This window comes from Melospiza melodia, chromosome 3 (assembly GCF_035770615.1).
Source record: "Melospiza melodia melodia isolate bMelMel2 chromosome 3, bMelMel2.pri, whole genome shotgun sequence".
NCBI lineage: Eukaryota > Metazoa > Chordata > Aves > Passeriformes > Passerellidae > Melospiza > Melospiza melodia.
Window position 1 is genome coordinate 122,115,946 of NC_086196.1, and position 18,548 is coordinate 122,134,493.

General features: G+C 38.3%; 1 protein-coding gene across 2 annotated transcripts in view; it reads left to right on the plus strand.

Annotated features, from left to right (window-relative positions):
- Positions 1–400: 400 nt before the first annotated feature.
- LMBRD1 (LMBR1 domain containing 1) overlaps positions 401–18,548 on the plus strand; it is a 67,216-nt gene continuing 49,068 nt past the window's right edge. Inside the window, exons 1-5 of one of the 2 annotated variants that reach the window (XM_063152976.1) lie at positions 401–507; positions 968–1,144; positions 9,188–9,248; positions 13,675–13,772; positions 14,736–14,803. In XM_063152976.1, the coding sequence (XP_063009046.1) occupies positions 448–507; positions 968–1,144; positions 9,188–9,248; positions 13,675–13,772; positions 14,736–14,803 (464 nt within the window). In that variant the 5' untranslated portion in view covers positions 401–447. The remainder of the gene's footprint in view (positions 508–967; positions 1,145–9,187; positions 9,249–13,674; positions 13,773–14,735; positions 14,804–18,548) is intronic. The other variant, XM_063152977.1, reaches the window with a different exon arrangement.

Consider the following 18,548-nt stretch of genomic DNA (forward strand, 5'->3'; position numbering starts at 1 on the left):
AGCAAGAAGCAAAACCAAAAGGATTGAAAGTGCTTGATACCTCCTAGCGCACCTTTTACCTTTCCTCAAACCCCTTCCTACCCTCCCGCCGTCCCTCAGGCAAGAGTCCGCTCGGACCGAGCGTTGCCCTGTCAGACTCCCGGCCCCAGGAGGGAAGGACAGGAAACCCTTCTCGGGAGCAAGAGGTGAGGACAGCTCTTCATCACCCCGCTTTCCCCTTCCTGCCCCGCGACGGCAGCGCTCTGCCACGGGACGGGGCCGTGGAACTCGCGGCTCCGGTCACTTCAGCCCTCGGAGCAGCGCCGCTCTCCCGTCAGCAGCGCGGGCGGGGCGGGCGGGGGCGCGTGACGTCACGCGGCGTGGGGCGGTTGCCGCGGTGACGCGAGCCCGCCCCGCTTTAAGCGCCGCCTCGGCGGGGCGGCCGCGCTGCCGCTGACGGAAGTGAAGATGGCGGCGGCGGCGTCTGACCTGCTGACGGGATGGTGCCTCTTCGGCCTGGCGCTGCTGGTGAGAGGCGGCTCTCCCGCCCTGCCGCGGCCCCCTCACACATCCCCTCCCCTTCCCTGGGCCGGCTGCTGCTCCCTCTTCGGCCGCTCGCTGTTCTAGTGCTTGGTCTCCTCTCCCGTGCCCCTGGGGCTGCCCCGGCCGCGAGTGCTCCCCCGCGGGTGCCTCGGCGGTGGTGCCGCAGGGCAGAGCCCGGAGCTGGAGCGGGGGCTGCCTTGCCCCTCCGCCCGGCGAGCAAGCGCTGTTTGTGTTGTCGCGGGTTCCGTGGGTGAGCGCTGGTGGCGTTGCTCAAGCTGCTCTTAAGGAACAGTGACTTTTGTGTGGTCAGTATAACCCGGGTGCTGAGTGTTCAGGTAAAAGTGTGCTGATGCTATGCCAGGCATCCGTACAGGGTCTAACATCAGTACCTACTTGCGGACATTGTTATTATACAACTTATAAGTGTTCTTCCCGTGTGTTTCAGGCGATTTTAATTTTCTGCTGGGTTTATGTGCGCAAGTATCAGAGTCGGCGGGAAAGCGAAGTGGTTTCTACCATAACAGCAATTTTTGCCTTGGCCGTTGCTCTTATCACATCTGCACTCCTGCCAGTGGACATATTTTTGGTCTCATATATGAAAAACCAAAATGGTACATTTAAGGTATGGACTTTAAAAAATGTTAATTGCCTCTTCAAAACAAGCACTTGTGTTGCAAAAGGATGCTCCTGGGCTGTGAAAGTGTTTGGAATCAGTGCTAATACCTGTTTTAGTGACTTGACTTTTCTCAAAGCTGGGTACTAGTACTGTGATTAAACACTCATATCTGGTATTTGAACTGGATTTCGATTTAGACATCTGTGCTTTCTCAGATATTCTGCTCATTTCCAAGTGCTTGTTCCTTCTGTTGTGCATTAGAGTGAATGTACTGTCCGGAAAATATAAACAAATTGCTTAAGGGTTGCTTTTTAGTGCCTCATGATGGGGCATTGTAGAATAAAACTTGTTGCACTTTTGGTCAAAAATAGACTGTATAGCCCCTTTGTAACTTAGCATTGTTTTAATTGTCTTTTTAGTCAGCAAAAAAATTTAGTGCTGGAACATTTAAAGATTTATAAAGATTTACTGTGGTAATCTACCTGCAATGTAAAGCTTGAATTAAGCATTTTGAAAGCTGCAGGAACCCTTGGCAGAGGGGAATGCTGTAGTATCTCTTCTTGGCTGATAAAGCCTTAACTGAACTCCTGCATTTATAAACTGTAGTGGGTTGCTGTGCAAAATGAGTTCCTAATGATATGAGTACTTGCTGTCATCTGCTCTAAGTATTTCTGTAACAGATCTTCCCAATGCTTCAAGTATTGCTTGAATTTTCAAGCAGAGTTCTTGAAGATACTGACCCAGTGTCTTTGTGAGCACATTGTGAGTAACAAGAGGTTGAACTGGAGCATGTAGCTAACTTCAATAATAACTTACTTGGGTTTGGAGCTTAACTGGGTCTCTTGTAAAAGTTATGATCCTGAAACAAGTGATAGAGTGGGAGCAAGGTAAATGCCTGCTCACCAGATTGTACTGCTTTCCAGCCTTACTTGCAAAGGAACATATAGGGCTTGCCCGATCTGTGTAATGCTTCAAAACTAGCTTGAAGCTCATACAGTGATTTTGGTATGGTGCAAGTTATGAGAAGCTTTTAGAATTGAGCTGTCATGTGTTTTTTGTCATCTTTATTGCTCATGGTGAATACAGAATAAATTAAGTTGTTACTCAATGATATTCAGAAAAGTTAGTGTTTTCAGGCCTTGCTTGTTTGGAATTAAAGACATTCTAGATGATGGAAGAGATGTTTCACATGTCAGGGTTGTAGCAATTCAATGAAAACAGTAGTCTTAAATACATTGAGCTTGACTATCTAGAGAAATAACCATGGTGCAACTAGGTCCAGCTGAAAAATACACATCTAATGGGGACTAAGCAGAATTCTGTGCTGCAAAGGACACATTTTGCTAATGTGTACTTTGCTTGATTAGAAACAAACCTGTGAGAACAGGTCATCAAAGGTGATCATGCAGTCACTACAAATTTTTACTTAAGGAAATACAGTTACTTAAGGAAAACTACTTATAATACTGTTTTTTGTGGGCTAGAATTCCTTGTTAATGGACACATGTTGGGATATGGTGAGGTGGATAGGTGCTATTTAAAAATTCTACTGAGAGCAAGCATTCATGCTTGTGGTGAACACTTTTTTTGTAAAGTACTTTTTTGCCTGTGCTTTTGAGGCTTCTTTGTTCTGCTTAGTTCCTAATGTTGGTAGGTACTTCTTATGGCTTGTTAAAATACAATTGCTCCATACTGCCTTAAAGAAGCATTCTTCTATGTCTTTTAAGTCTCAGCTGAATTGAGTTTCTAGCTTTGCAGAAATAACATGAGATCTACTGACGTTACTGCATTTCATCCAAACACAGGTGTTGAAATTATGGTATAGAAATATTAATGTGGCCTTCTAAGTGGAGTGAATCTGAAATCAGTCAGAACCTACAAACCCGTAGGTAAACACAGCTTTATTGATTTGGTAATTCCAGTTCAAGGGGTAATGATGTAGGAGGCTGACAACATCTTAAAATGAGGCACATGGTGTCCTGCACAGGACTGGGAGTGGTGATTCTGATGGATCCTGATGGTCCCTTCCAATTCAGTATTTCTATGATTCTGTGGTCTTCATGAATTGTTAAAGCTTTTAAATGGCCCTCAGTAACATGTGCTTCTTTCCTGCCATTGCTTTGCAAGTGGGATAGACTGAATTGTGTTTGGAATATTTCCTGAAGATTACTGGCCTTTCTCTGGACCATTCTTTCAAATCCAACACTTCCAAGACCCTATAAATGATGCTGGGGTCTGAAGGGCTATGGCTCTGGCAAGAAACCTTCATTGCTTTGGATGGGCAGAGTGAGTTAAGTCTTTAATATGCTCAGTGACTTTTTGAGGGAGATCCAGGTAGCAGATGTGGATAATATTCTCTGTAGATAAATTAGTAGTTCATCAAAAAACTCCAAGAGGATGATTTCAGAGCTGATGCCAAAAGAGTAGTGGCAGTTAGCCAGATTCTAAGTAAAAAATTCTTCTGTGTGTATGCTTTTCCTCTAAGTCCCAGCTGTAATTCCTGGTATCAGTGGTGAGAGTCATGAGAAACAAGGGTGCTCAACTTGAAAGAGGTACTATATGTGGACTTCCAGTTCACTTTTGATGTATCTGACCCTACTGTCAACTTGTGGATATAGCTGAAGGTTTACAAGATGAATAAGCTTGTAAACCTAGGGAGAATCACATTACACTAACAGCAGAGGTTAAGTTGAAGGCTTTGAAGGTTCAAAGTTCTCATTGGGAATTGTGTGTGTGTCCTGTGACAAGGGAAGGTGGTATGTCCTGGCCACAAAGATTGGCTGAACTGTAATACCCAAGCAGAGTATCTTTTTCTGAAATTTATGAATATTATGCTGCTTTCTGGAGGAATTCTCTTTAAAGTGTTGTGTAGCCCTTTTCCATCATGTGTTCTGAAGTGTCTTCCTTGGTGTGCCTTGGTCAGCCTTTGTTAACTTGAGGTTTTGTTCATTTCAACAGGACTGTTAAGATAATGTTTATACATCTTTCAATTACTACAAATAATGGTTTATGGTGAAATTGGCCTGTAGTATTTAGCACATAATGGTGTATCTCACCACGTTTTGACACTTAACAAATATTATTTTAAAGTTTTTATACTGTGTGAATTGAGCGGGTTTGGTACTGGCAAGTTTTGCACAGTAGTTACACAGTAGATACACAGTAGAATTCACTGTAACACCTTTCTGGAGGGTAGGATTACTTTGATTCCTAGTACTGTTAAGTAGGAAAGGAGGATTTTGGTTTAATACTGATGAAAACTTGAGTATTACCTTGCAAGTGAAGTCCTGATAATGCTCAGCAGCAGCATTTCAGCTCAAAGGTTTTGACTGTGAGCACTGTCAGTGCTTTGGATTGTTTCAAAGGATTTCAAATGCATCCAGTTTCATCTGATCTGTTTGATCTGAAAACTTGTTGGGCTTACAACAAGCACACAGGAACAGAAAAGCTTGCTATAGCTTAAAAACATAATATTTTTGCTGGAACCCAAGTTCTCTGGGTCTGACCTACAAGTCTCATAAATATTTAAAGCATAGCTGATGCTGTCTTGCAGCAGGAAGACTGCTTGAAACAAGGATGCTTCCTTTTCTGTCTCTTTTCCCACTGTTCTTGCAGAAGGCAGAGAAGGTAATGAAACCTTTCATTTCCTTTTTGAAATGTATGAATTCTTGCTAGTGCATGAAGTTAAAAGCCAGTGGCTTCTGTCAGTCTGATTAAGACTGAATATGTCACAAGCCCTGGGTGTCTGTGTGAGATGTTAAAAGCCAGTGGTCCTCTTAATGATTCAAAGAGTAGCATCTGCTTGATGGGAGGTACTTTGTGTAGACCATTTAAGGTTTTTTGCATCTTACTAGGGTGAGAGGGGAACAACTCATTATGTAGATGCTCAGAATACAAAACCACTAGAAATGTCCAGGGTTTTTATTTTTAGAAAGATGCTAACTGAGAAGTTATTATTGACTGAGACCATGCCTCCTTCCCGAGTAACAATTACTGCTTATGAAGCAATAATACTTGGCCAGAATTTTGTTGCTAGGCAGATGAGGCTGAGATGTGCATGTTTCTGGATGCTGCTTTCCATCTGGCAGTCAAAATCCTGGCACTGTCCCATTTTCGAGGTAACAGGCTGGAAAATCTGAGATCTGGGTATGAAATCATATCTAACCATGCTGTGACTCAGTCTCCAGTCTTTCATACTGCATCTTCCTTTTGTTGCCTAAGCTTTGGGAGAGGCTAATCAGAAGAATGAGTGCTTCATCTGCATTTGATGAAACATCACAAATACTGAGACCTGTCATGTTGCATAACTTTAAGCTCTGTTAAGGGACATTTGCAGAGATTGGGAGCTAGCTTCCCTGGGGTACTTATGAAAGTCTTACAGGGTGCAGCAGTGACAGTAAAAATGTCAAAATTAATGGGGACAAAAGAATCAAATTCATGGCTGTTCCTCACCAAAAACGGTGGAAAGTCAGATTAACTTGCAATGGTTTTTATCTGTGGAAGTTATCTGTAGAGTTCAAATAGTACTGTTCTGTTAAAATATGTTAACATGAGTCACTACCTGAACAGAGTTGCTGGGAGAAAGACTCTGCTCAATGATTAACACAGGAGCAAGTGTTCTTTGTAACTAATTTTCCATTAATATAATTATAAAATTAATCTTCTAAGGGAGCTTTGCTTTGGCTTTAGCATTTAGGTAAACTTAGTGTCTTAAGCTGCTTTTTTTATATCTTTACTTACGTAGCAACATGTTATGAGCATATGTACTTTTTACACTAGTTTTTAACATGACCTACATTACAAAATACTTAAGCATAATAGTTTAATATGGGTCATTATGCTCATTGCACATATCATTGCAATTTGTAGGTTCCCTTGTCTCTCAGTACAATGCATTGGTACAGGTGTTTTAAAGGTGATATGTGTTTGCTGGACTGCATGGAACAAAGTGAGGTACAGCACAACAGTGTGGATTGCCTGAGTTCTGCAGGTCCTTAGAGAATTTGTGGTCCCATTTTGACCACCTTAAACTGTTTGTTGAAGGCAGTATGGATTTTCAGCTCCCTAATCTATTATGCTTCTAAGCCATTCACTGTATATACTGTAAGCTTGGGTTGTAACGAATGGAAAAGAAAAAGACTAGATCTAGGAGGCTGCTCAGATGAGTTCTCAGCTGAGTCCTGGATATGCTAGTTGAGTTAATTGCTATACCTAGCAGCTTAGTGTGTCGCCAGAGATGTTAAGGCTGTTGGAGCTCTGATACTCATTAGGTAGCAGTGCTTGCTTTTGACAAGACAGTGCTACTGTCAGTAGCCTTTGAAACAGCTCAGATGGACTGGTTACTGCCTTTGAGCTGCTGATGGTGTGTGCATATGGATAATCTGCCTGTTAGAATTAAGCATTTTGCTTTGTGGTTTGTTTAAATTTGGGCTTTGGCAGCTGACTGAAAGCTAACATAATAATTATGATATACCATTAAGTTGGCTTGCATTATGTATTCTTCTTGTGCAGGGTAATGCAAAGTTTGTATTCTGAGGCACAGGTAAGTAATGGTGAAATGCACACATTTGCAATTTGGGTTTGTTTGGTGTAATATAGCAGCTCACTATTTTACTATGGTGTAGGGTATGTTTCCTAGTATACTACTCTGGTCCTGTGTGCAACTTAATTTGGAAAACAAAATGAAAAGCAATTGCAATGTTTAAAGTTCTTCATCTGTATTGTGTTAAAAATGCTTCTCTGTAGCTGAAGGAGAAGCAGTTCTTGGGCAGCTAAGCCATTTTGTATTTCCTTACTAGCTGCCACTTCTGTACAATGGCTGTGTCTCTTAACCTCTCAAGCTTTGGGTCTCACTGTTGCTTTTCTTGCTTGTTCTTGGCTTTTGTGGTTTTAAATGTCTCCATTGCTCATAGGAGAGACCTTTTTTCTAATAGCTACTTGGAATCAAGTAATGCAAACAGTCCAGTTCAGTCTTGATTTTCCCTTAGCCTTGATTAAAGTAAGCATTTTCTTAATATATAACATGAGGCAATTTAAATGTTCTGTATCTGTTCTTATTGTATTCAGATTCTTTTGTGGTATATTTTAATACAAATGCATAGAAATTTCTTCTTTAAAATGCTGTTGGGTGTGAGCCTGGCAGTCTTCAAAGACTGAGCTTATTGTGTACCTGACAGATACTTCAGGTGTTGCTTTTGCCCCTTCTGCTGTAATATTTTTCATCCCTTTTTTTGCTGCTTAGATGTCAAAATGAATATGTATTTTTCTGCTCAAATTCCAGCTGGATGATAATCTAATACAGTTCATACAGTGAATTTTAAAAGCTTAATGTAAACTGATCTACTGGAAGTCTTAGTATAGTAAGAAAAAGGAAGCTGGTGCTGATTTTCTGAGAGATTTGAAAAAGTGTTCATGGTATGTCATCAAGCCCACATTCCAGATGACTTTATGCAGTTCTGAGGGAACTGAAAAACCAAATGCCAAAGTGTCTTTGTCTTAGGGGAGCAATGTTTAAGTAGTGTGCTCATTTGCATTTTCATGTCTCCCTGTTAATGTCTTTACAACTGAAAGGGATTGACCTTACTGGTTTGAAGAAAGCTCTTTTTCACTTCTGTATGCAGGCTTTGGCAGTACTGGATTTTTTTTGTCACCAATTCAGTTATGTTGGTGTGTTCTCTAGCTTTTAAAGAATTGTGCTTGTGGATAACTACTTTCTTGCTCTTGACCACATGTAGATTGGATCCCACAAAACTAAAACAATTCTGAAATATGTTTAACCTGTATGGGCAGCATTGGACCATTTTTTTCAACCCCTGAGTTTCTGTCAATGGTTGTCATAAAATATTTAGCTTCCTTAAACCAATAGTTTCTCTCTTGGAGGAGAGGGAGTGGGCACAAGAACTTGATTTCATCCATCTGGCTGACTGCAGTTTCCAACATAGTTAAGAGTTGTATTTTCACTTCCTTTGTTTCTGTTCTCCTCACAATTCCCTGGGACTGAGTAGTGCAGTTACTTTTGCTCTTGTTGAAATAAGGGATATAAGTGCTCTTGAAATTTGACTTGTGAAATTAGATATTGCTAAGTTGAATATTCATGTAATTCAAGTCTTTGTGAAACAAAAAAAGTGAAGTCTTGTACTTCTGAAAACGGAGATGATAGCTTAAACTGATGTAATAACTAACAAAAGTAAAAGTTAATGAATTATATATAACTGAGCATAATAAAAACTTCTTTTGTATTCTAATGTCTAAGTATTGTTGCATCTGTGTATGCAAATTTTAAACAAAGTTATTCTATAATGGAGATATTGTGTGCATTGTGTACTTTGTCCAACTGTGTGGCCCATTTTTGTGGCCTTGTTTTAACAAGAAATCTATTAAAACAAGGCCACAAAAATGGTCAGAGTTGTGGAACACCTCTCCTGTGAAAACAGTCTGAAAGAGTTGGGGTTGTTCAGTGTGGAGAGGAGAAGGTTCTGTCAGGCTGTTGTTGCAGCCTTTCAATATAGAGAGAGCTTATAAGAAAGATGTAGAAACAGTTTTGACCAGGGCCTGTGGACACAGAAGAAAATGTAACAGCTTTAAACTGAGGGTGTGGATTCAGCTATAAAGAAGAAATGTATGGTGAGGTTGATGGTTCTCTGGAACAGCGTTCCCAGAGGAGTTGGGGATGTCCATCACCAGAAGCATTCCAAGGTCAGGTTGAATGGGGCTTTGAGCAACCTGGTGTTCCTCTCATGGCAGGATGGATGGACTAGATGATGTTTGGTCCCTTTCAACCCAGATCATTCTATGATTATCTTCCCAGACTCTTATAAAGATACTGTGGAAATTAGCAGAACATCTGTGGGAGCTGCCAAAACTGCTTAATCCTTTGAGTCTATAACCCTCCTTTTGTGAAACTGTCCTATGCTTATTCCTGTTTGCCCAGTGGTTTTCCCTGATGCTAGCACTCTAGCATGGAATTCTATATTTTTGTTTAGTGGTTGATTCTCATGTAGTCTTCTTTTATTACATTTGCTAACAAATGCTTCTATCCTTTATTGCTAGGTCTGGGCTGATGCTAATGTTTCAAGGCAAATTGAAGACACTGTACTTTATGGATATTACAGTAAGTATTTTAGCTTTTTTTTTCAAGTAATAGGACCTTCAAGTGAAGTATTGAAGTTTTTAGAGGTCGTATAGGGTTATCCCTTTTGGTTAAACACGAGTCTTATACTCAGTGCTCTTCAGAGAATATTTTTTATCTTCAAAAGCCCCCTAAAACTGCAAATATACTGAAGCCAGTTCATGAAAAGGCTAATGGTTGCTATTGTGTCATCTGTGGTTCGCATGTTTCCTGTGTGTGTATTTAGTGGTCCTTTAAGGGGAACACATGGTTTTGCTGTAGCTTTTATGGCATTTAACATATGCAGCAGTGTGAAACTCATCTACCATGTATAAAGTTCATGCAACCGTGCGTGCAACACTTTTAAGTGTTCAGATTCAGCAACTACTGTGTTCCAAGTAGTAGTTACTGTGGAGGAACATAAAGGAGTTAATTTGAAAGTGCTAATCCTAAATAGAACTGATATTTTAAAAAATGACTGAAATAAAATAACTGTTCACCGAAGCTCTGCATAGTCTTATATCAGTTTTTTAGCAGTCCTTATGAAACTTATGAGAAGTTTTACTACTACTGGATATATGTAGTGCGTGTAGAAATGTGCTCAGCACAGTTTGAGTAAAATGCTTGTTTCAGTTAATGGTGCAAGCTCTGAGGTGGTTGCCTGCTTTTGATCACATTTCCAAAGACGTGAAGTTTTTTCTTTTAGATTATCGTGTTCTTTTGAAAATATTTTTTAGTTCAGGAGATGATTTAAAATAGTGGACTTAGTTCATTAAATTAGATTAATTATTGCCTACCAGTGATAGTAACAAACTAGAATTGACTTCACTCAGCATAAAAATGAATAAAGTCAAAAGGAGTAAGAAGACTTCTGTTTTCACAAAACAACTTTTAACACAGAGATTCTTCACTTTATAATAGTGGAATTGATATGTATTTGATTTCTTTTCTTTGTAGTTTACCAAAGTCTTGTTTAATAGATGAAATATTTCACAACTCAAATGGTGGAATAATCTTCAAGCTCTTCTGTGGTCTGTTTGCTGTAGACTTGTGAGACCGATTGATTGATGAACTTCTGTAAGGTGTTTTGGGCTAGCTGAATGTTTTGATAAATCTTGAACTAATTTTTAGAAAAGATAAAAACTTAAATTGGGAAAACTGCTTTTGTTTTTGGCCTTTCTGGACAGATCTACTTGAAATACTATAGGAAAATGTCTTATTTCATAGCGTATCCTCCAGATGGTGGTAGAGATTTAAACATGGCTTTAAAATTTTTTTCTCTTGCTATCTTAATTTGAGTAGATACTTTTTCAAAACTGGTTTTATAACTAGAGCTGTGTTGAAGTGAACAATAATAGTAACTTGTTTTTCAGAGGTCTCCAAAAATCATATATAAAAACACAATGCCTCTCCTACATCTAGTGCCCTGCTGCTGTTGCCCGGCATAGTGCCATAACAGCTGAGAAGGAGAAAGTTAAGCAACTCTTCCATTGGAATACTATTCCACTTTTTTTTTTGCTGTCTTCCTAGGAAAGTATTTGGTAGTGTTTTTGTTTTTGATTTTTTTAACAGACAGGATGAGCAGAAGTGAAGTACTCTTTTGTACTTAGAACATGAATACCAGTATTTTCTTGTGTCTCCTGAAAATGGAGAATAACTATATATATCGTACTTGACTTGTGTAGTTGTATTGACAATTTATGGTATTAATAATTAGTGGGCTTAGGTCATTGTCTTTCAATCCAAGTCACTTGTAATTGTAGCAAGAATGTGGAGACTGGGATTTAACTGATGTTTTAGAATATTAGTCATTACTTTGCTACTTGCATCGCTTTTTACTGATAAAGCTGTAACTAAACATAGAAAAGCTTTTTTGGTTTTTTGAGTAGGTGTTGGCCCCCATGAAAAGTGTTCTGTTTCTCATTCCCACCTGGTTTCTTGACTAGACTGATACAAAAGTAGAATGAGTTTGTATTTGTAGAATGATAAGTGAGGTACCTCTCAGAGTGAAGCTTGAAATAGCTGTGTCTTGAAGTGGGATTTCAGCAGCCTAAAAGCTTTTCTTAGGAAATCAGTCTAATAATTGCTTTGAAGCCATAGTGGCTTAGTGTGTTACTATTTCTAACCCCAAATGTAATAGAACATGCCTCACAGTACTTTAGTGATCAATGGTTGGCAAATGCTCTAAAAAAGCATGTCAGTTTGTGTGGAAGGAAAACTCTCTTGCAGAAAGCGTTGTAATTGAAAACTGTCCAACACAGTTGGCTTTGTATCGCAAAGAATGAAGTTGAAACAACTGACAGTGACCTGGAGATGTGTTGTGTAGTGAGTAAATACTACCTGTTGGAGTCACCTCAATGTCCAGTGTCCTTTGATGAAATTTTGTGTATGGATATTATTGGTGGATTCTCATCTGCTTGTGAGATAGACCAAGATCTTGACCTATATGTTTTGATGAATCGCAGCTACAGCGTGACAAGGACTGTCCACTAAATTTTATGGGATGTCTTCCTGTGTGCTTTGAGGTGTATGCTAAAATTGAGATTTTCCATTTCCTTTTTGAGTCAGCAAAAGTCTGATGGTTCCTGGGTTAAAATTTGAGTAAGAATTTGTCCAAAAGGGCAAGTGGTATTACTTGGATGATTTTTACATAGAGTTTTTTTCTGCTTACTGCAAGTGTTTGGTAAGTCATTGACACAAGAATTTGGGCTTCTGGGAACTAAGTGCAAATCAAATATGACTTCATATTTTTGTGGTCTGGTTCTAGGAGAAGCCATTCTCAATACTCTGAGAGATCTGTAGCTGTGCTTGACAAATACTGTGGAGTTGATCTACAGAAACACTTTCCTAAATAGGGTAATGTTTCTGAGAGCAATGTGCTAGAACGTAAATGGAAAGTCACACTTATTCACAATATTGAAGTAGTATGACTGCTGCTGTAGAATGCCTAGGAAGGCTTCTTTTTCAGGTTGGAGTTTTCAAGGTGTTATATAGCACTGAATTTGCTCTTGGCAAATGTGAGAGTTCATGAACTGAGAACTTGTTTCTCTTCTTGCATTGCCATACTAAATACACCAAGCAGTAGGTACCTTTAACACTTTGAAATATTTTTCCAAAGAATGAGTTCTATTTAGATATAATTAGAGATTCATATTTAGATTCTAGGTGTTGAAACTTATTTGGCTTCTATACCAGCTTCAGGAAAAAAGGCTAAGATAGATTTCTTTGGGGCATGTGGGCACTGTGAGGAGTGCACCAGCCAAGATAAGAGGTTACAAACTTAAGTTGGGAATGAATGTATTCATGGAAAGGTGTTAATTACATTCTTATGTATATGTGGAAAGGTGTTAGTCATGCAAAATGGGGCAAAGATGAAAAATAGACAAACATTACAGGACTTGTGTGATCCTGAGTACTTTTATTTATTCCTTCAAAGATGCAATTATGTGCTGGCACAAGCAGTCTTGGTTGTGTAGCAGTTCTGACGTTTTGAAGTCTTAGTAAATTATTCTAGGATACTTTCCTTGTAGGGTGCAAATACTGTAACATACTGCTTTCACAGTTTTTAGTTTCCTCATGGACTTCTGCAATGTTCATAGTATAAGATAATGTAGAGTATTAAAAAGTTTTCCTAAATAATCATGTTCTAAAGCATGTTCAGCTTATAATACAGACAGCTGAAGATTTAAACTTCAAGTTGTCTGCTTGAAGTTGGTCTTTTAGCCACTGGCTAATCAATCTAATTGATTTTGACCAGCTGTCTTAATGTCTTCAAAACCTGACAGTAAAGACGTGTGTTAAACCTTTCACTTTCTTACGATCACCTGAGCATCAAAGTGACATGACAGAAGGACTGGTTGGTTTAGTGGCTACACAGTTAAATATCTGTTGCAATCTCCAATTAGTCCTCTTAAAAAGGGAGCATGAAGTGATGATACTACACTGCTATAGCTTGTTTTGTGTTGTTAATTGAGGTCAGTAACAGCCTTGTCTTTCATCCATGATGTACTTATGTTAATAGGAGAATCTGGTACAGAGTCCAATGATCAAAATACCTTTAAATTAATTTCATTTGATATACATTTTTTTGAGCAATAATTGGGTGGCTTAGCTTGCTTTTATTCACTATGCTTTAAGCTAATGTGCTAGTATTGTATATCACTTGCATGCAGTTGATTACTTCTAGTCTTTTGTTATTACTGAATTGAAGATAGATCTGAAATCCTTAGTCTGAAAGGGTTCGCTTTAAAGTTCTTTGGAGTTCACAAAACGGTAATAGCTTGTATGCTGGCTAGTGACTTTGACTTTTCAATGCTTGAAATTAGGAGCTAGGATGAGAGGAAATGAATGTTTTACTCTTTCCTTTGAATTACTGTGTGGTAAATGAAGTGCCAATGTAACTGTCTCTTAATTTAATTCTTCCTCCTAGCTCTGTACTCGATCATTCTGTTCTGTGTCTTTCTGTGGATTCCCTTTGTCTATTTCTACTATGAGGAGAAGGAAGAAGATGATGGCAACACATGCTCAGTAAGTTTACTCTAGTAAATGCACCTAGCAATGAAAAGGCAAATTAATATTGCCAAAACAGGAAAGCAACAATGATTTTTTAATTTACAAATGGTATTAACATTGTGCTATTTAAGTCTATTACTATAGTTCCATAAACATCCTGGAGCAGTTCTTAGTAAGACATAGTCTGGCATTGTCTAGTCTAAGCACTGTGGTCTCACATGAAATGAAACTTTAGTGAGATAAGTAATTAATGTCTGTATTTTCATGAAGTCTGTAAAGTTTCTAAAAATTCTTTTGAGGAGAATGTCATGCACAGGAATTTAAAACTTATGTGAGACTCCATAGAATAGAAACCATATATAGTGACAGCTTTTAAAGCAGAGAATAAGAAGGTGGTTCTGATTCTGGAATAGGTACTCAAATTTTGTCTTTCTACTGTAGTGTTTTTTTTCCTTGAAGTAGGCGGTAGTAATTTACCTGAAGCTAAGATGTTTACTTTTGTAATGCTCTGGTTTGAGACCTGCCAGGGAATACAGTAACTGCATGCCAGTAAGGTACTATGTTTCAAATGAAAATACTTTTCTAAATAATCTTCTGATCAGTTAATCATGATTGTTATCCCTTCTGTTTAGTTGTAACCTTAACATAAGAAGACTTCTAATAATAGCCACAATATAGAGTATTAGGAGTATATATTTTCTTTTAGTGTATTTGCAGTGAATATATCCAGGCTTCCATCCACAACTGCTGGGATGCATAGCTTATGGTGGAAGCAGAATTCTGTGTCATTTTTCACAGTTCTCAAGCTATGAGATGTTTCAAGAATGTATGCTTATGAGTTATGTATAAAATTACTCATGCTCTTTATGGAGGTTTTTTGTAGAATACCTGTTAGGCTAAGTATAATACTTCATAGTTTGCACAAATCCCTTAATATTCATTTTATGTCAATGTATTAAGTTTCTCTTTAATATTTAGCAGGTTAAAACTGCACTCAAATACACTCTGGGATTCATCACAGTTTGTGCAGTTCTTCTGTTAATTGGGTAAGTATTTGTATTGAGCACTGTTCTATGCAAGATTTGTTTATCAGAGTTCTGTGCTTCTAAGAGGTAAATTATGATACACTCAATCTGTATAATCAACATCAGCTTAATCACTAATAGAGCTTAAGTATCCTGAGAATTATGTACCTGAAAAATAAGAGTTTAACTGGAAGATAAAATGGTTTTCTTAATTATGGGGGTGCTTGTGCTTCCAAGCTGATTGAACGTGCAGTGCAAATTGGTATCAAGGACATGGTGGCTTTGACACAACTGCATTAATGCTTCAGGGTACAACAGGAGTAAAAAATTTGTCCTAATCTATGTTCATCAAATAGCTTTTTGCTTTTCTCAAGTGATTTTTCTGAAATGGACATTGCAAAACAGTTTCTTAGGAAAATGATTAGATGTTATGTGCTTATACTTTGCTAAATAGAAATGTTGTCTGAAGAATGTTAGTATGAGGTTATACTGGACTTAATTGTGCCTTGTATGATAAAGCTTTTGCTGGCCTTTGTTTAGAAGGCAAATGTTACTGAAGTGAGTAACCTGTTTGCAGCAAGTGCTGTTGCTCTGAAACTCCAAGTAGTAGCAGAAAATTGATTTCTGATCACCATTAAGCATGACATGTGCACACCAATACTGAATCTTTCTCATGCCTGCTGTGTCATAAGCTTTTTAGCATTTTGACCTCAGCAATAAAATTGGTAAAAATTGCAAAATGTATGCTAAAATGATCCATATCAGAGTACTGGAGTGTGAAGTAGAAACTAGAGTGAAATTAATGCTTCCAGTTGTACACCATCTTACTGGAATATTGTTTTAGTTTTGATAAAAATTAAAGGTATGTTTTTATCAAGTCTCTTGTCCTTTTAAGTGAAAGTAAGGTATTTGCTCTTATAAGAGATTGCAGGAGTTTATTACCTTAATCATTGTCTAGAAATATTGCTAAAATTTCTGGCAAAAGCAGTTTCTGACAGTTAGCTCACATCATAGGTATAGATAGATGTATTGTGTTACACATCCAGTTTAGAAATTGTGGTAGTGTCTCTAGTAGGTGTCAGCTGAATCCTCAGTAACTAAAGGCATGTTTCTCCCTCCCTCCCAGTAAGATAGAAGGTAATTCTTGTATTTCCCTTTTAAGAGAAGGTGCAAGACTCCCTTCAAGGGGAAAAGGCTCTGTTTTAGGAGGCAACTGAGGTGTCTGTGCTGAAGAAAAATGTGAACTCTGTTTCCAGTATAGTTTTATTCTAGATTAAGTAGCATATGTCTCAGTGTTTATGTATATGTTTTTCCTGAAGAAGTTACCTGTCTTAGTCAGCTGTTTTCATAGCAAGGAAGTGGCCACAGAGTTCCAATGTGACCAGAAAGAGATAAACATGTTGGAGCTGAAGCTTCCATCTGAGTGGTTTGACTGTAGTGAAGATTAGTCTTGCAATAGTGGGGGATTCTCTCACTGGTGGTTAGGATCAGAGTAATGTTAAAATAGGCTGGAATTTTATGTCCTGGGTTTGACTCTAGGTGTCTAGGCTTAATGAACTAGAGTGCTGCTGCACACAAGTTGAGACTGAGGGGGTTAGGAATATTTCCTGCTGGGTGCCTAACAAATAGTCTTTTTCCTGTGCTTACATGGCTGGTGTCTCATGGCCAGACAACCTCCATTCTGATTGGTTTAGGAAGTAATCTGTATGATTAAAAAAGGTCAATAAATAGTTTAAGGTCTACATAAGGAATTTTTTGCCTCTTCCCTGGTTGGCTGTCCTGAAATTAATTATAAAAGCTATATTAAGCTCAAAGTTTGAGTGTCTTTTTCTTACTGGGATGTTGCCCTTGCTCCACTAGAGATCATTGTGACTTTTTTGGGAAACAAATGTGTTTAGTGCCACATAGTATTGGAGGTTTTTCTGACTTGATAACACAGCTCAGTGAGCAGGATGTTGTTGTCCACATTGTTATCAGGAGCAGTGTTTGTACTACTTACTTTACTTGTCTGTTACAAAACAGTTGTCTGGCAAAAATGTGCATGTCTGAAATAGTTAAATCCTCTGCACACAAAAAACCTGATACAGAGTACCATGAAAAACAAAGTATAGGGCAAATTTGTACTGGGATGCTCAGAACTAGTTTTTACTTATCATGACTTTCCCTTCCCGTAAGTTAGGCACTTTTCCTCTACTGTCTCTAAATGTCATGTGCTTGTCAAGGGGCTTGACAAGCCCATGATACTGCAATTTACATTAAGGAACCCTGAAGCAGTCTAGTATGAAAAAAAAGGCTGTTTTTGAGACTGATGAACATTTGGTTCCAAAATGCATGCTTCTCTGGCTGTCAGTGTTTAGAGTTAAACTGGTTACCTTAGATTTTTTTTATAACCATTAGCTCTTAAAAAGCTATGAATATATCTAATTATCCTATAAATAGTTATGCAAATTATATGACAGCAGAATACACTTAAGGAAATGAGTCTAAATCTGGTGTGTTGAAAAATAATTTTCTAAGGATGACAGTTAATGGCACTCTGATTTAAGAATCAACTTTATCCATCTACGCTTGTGTATTAGCCCTGCCAAGAGTGAATACTTTCAAACTGCTTGTCTTGCATTTACTTTCCTTGTTCTGCAGCCTAGATATTGATCTAGATTTTAATCATAATTTACCCAGGATGTGTTTTGAACAGCGTAGCAATTTGCTTCTTTTCTTAAAGTTACCACAGTTAATAATTTGATTTGTGTCCAAAACTCCAAGTATCAGACACCACAGCTGAGCTGTTTTGTTTGCTTGCATTACCTAAATTTATAACTCCTGTGTTCCTTTCTGGGGCCTTTGGTGCATGGAACTTGAGCAGGAGCAGAGTCAGATGTCCATCTCCTTCAGTCAAGGTTTATCTGAGTACTGATTTAAGAGTATAATGTATTCAGTAGCCCCTGCTCTGATTAGTGTCCTTTGACATGCTGGTTCAACCAAAAAAAAAAAGGAATCCTGTTGTTCTCAGTGGGAAAAAAAAAAAGGCACGCAGGTTATAAATATCCTAAAATGTTCTTCCATCTTGCTTGTTTCCTGCATGTGGTCCACAAATAGCAAATCCATAGTCATGTTAAAATAAAAAGGACTTGAGCTATGTTCTTGGTCTCTTTTAACCATTTTTACCAAATAAACCTCCAGTTATTTATTTTTATTATTTATAAGTAGAAATGTTGCCTAACTTGGTTTTAATACCTGTCTTCATTTTGTCTGGATGCTGTTGTACAGAAAGCATTACTACAAGAGGCAGATAGAAGAGCTAAATTCTAAGTCAACAAGCATGTGTCAACTTAAGCAAATGCTAGCCCTCAATCTGCCTCTTGTGCAGCCAAGAAGCTTTCTTTAGAAATTAAAATCTTGATTTTTAAAATGTGAACTTTTTTTTTAGCCAAGTATCAGTTTGGTTTTGATGTGTTGATTATATGTGCACACAGTTGGTTTAGCCCCAGCCTTGGAAGCAAAAGCATGTTTTGTACTTTGAGACTGCTCCTGGAATATATGTATTTGTTTGGGACTTCAAGGTGGGGTCTAAACATGTCGTACAAATAATAGCAATTTCTCACCCAAGTCCAAATGATACTTATGAACATTCTTGATGGACTTAGGTGTGAGTTCTTTCATTCTTTGCCTAAAGTGTTTCCCTCTAAATCTGTCTTCCCTGTGACTTGTAGACATTCTATTTCATGTCTCAAAGCTACAGTCTCAGTGTTTTTTTTGGTATGGAGGC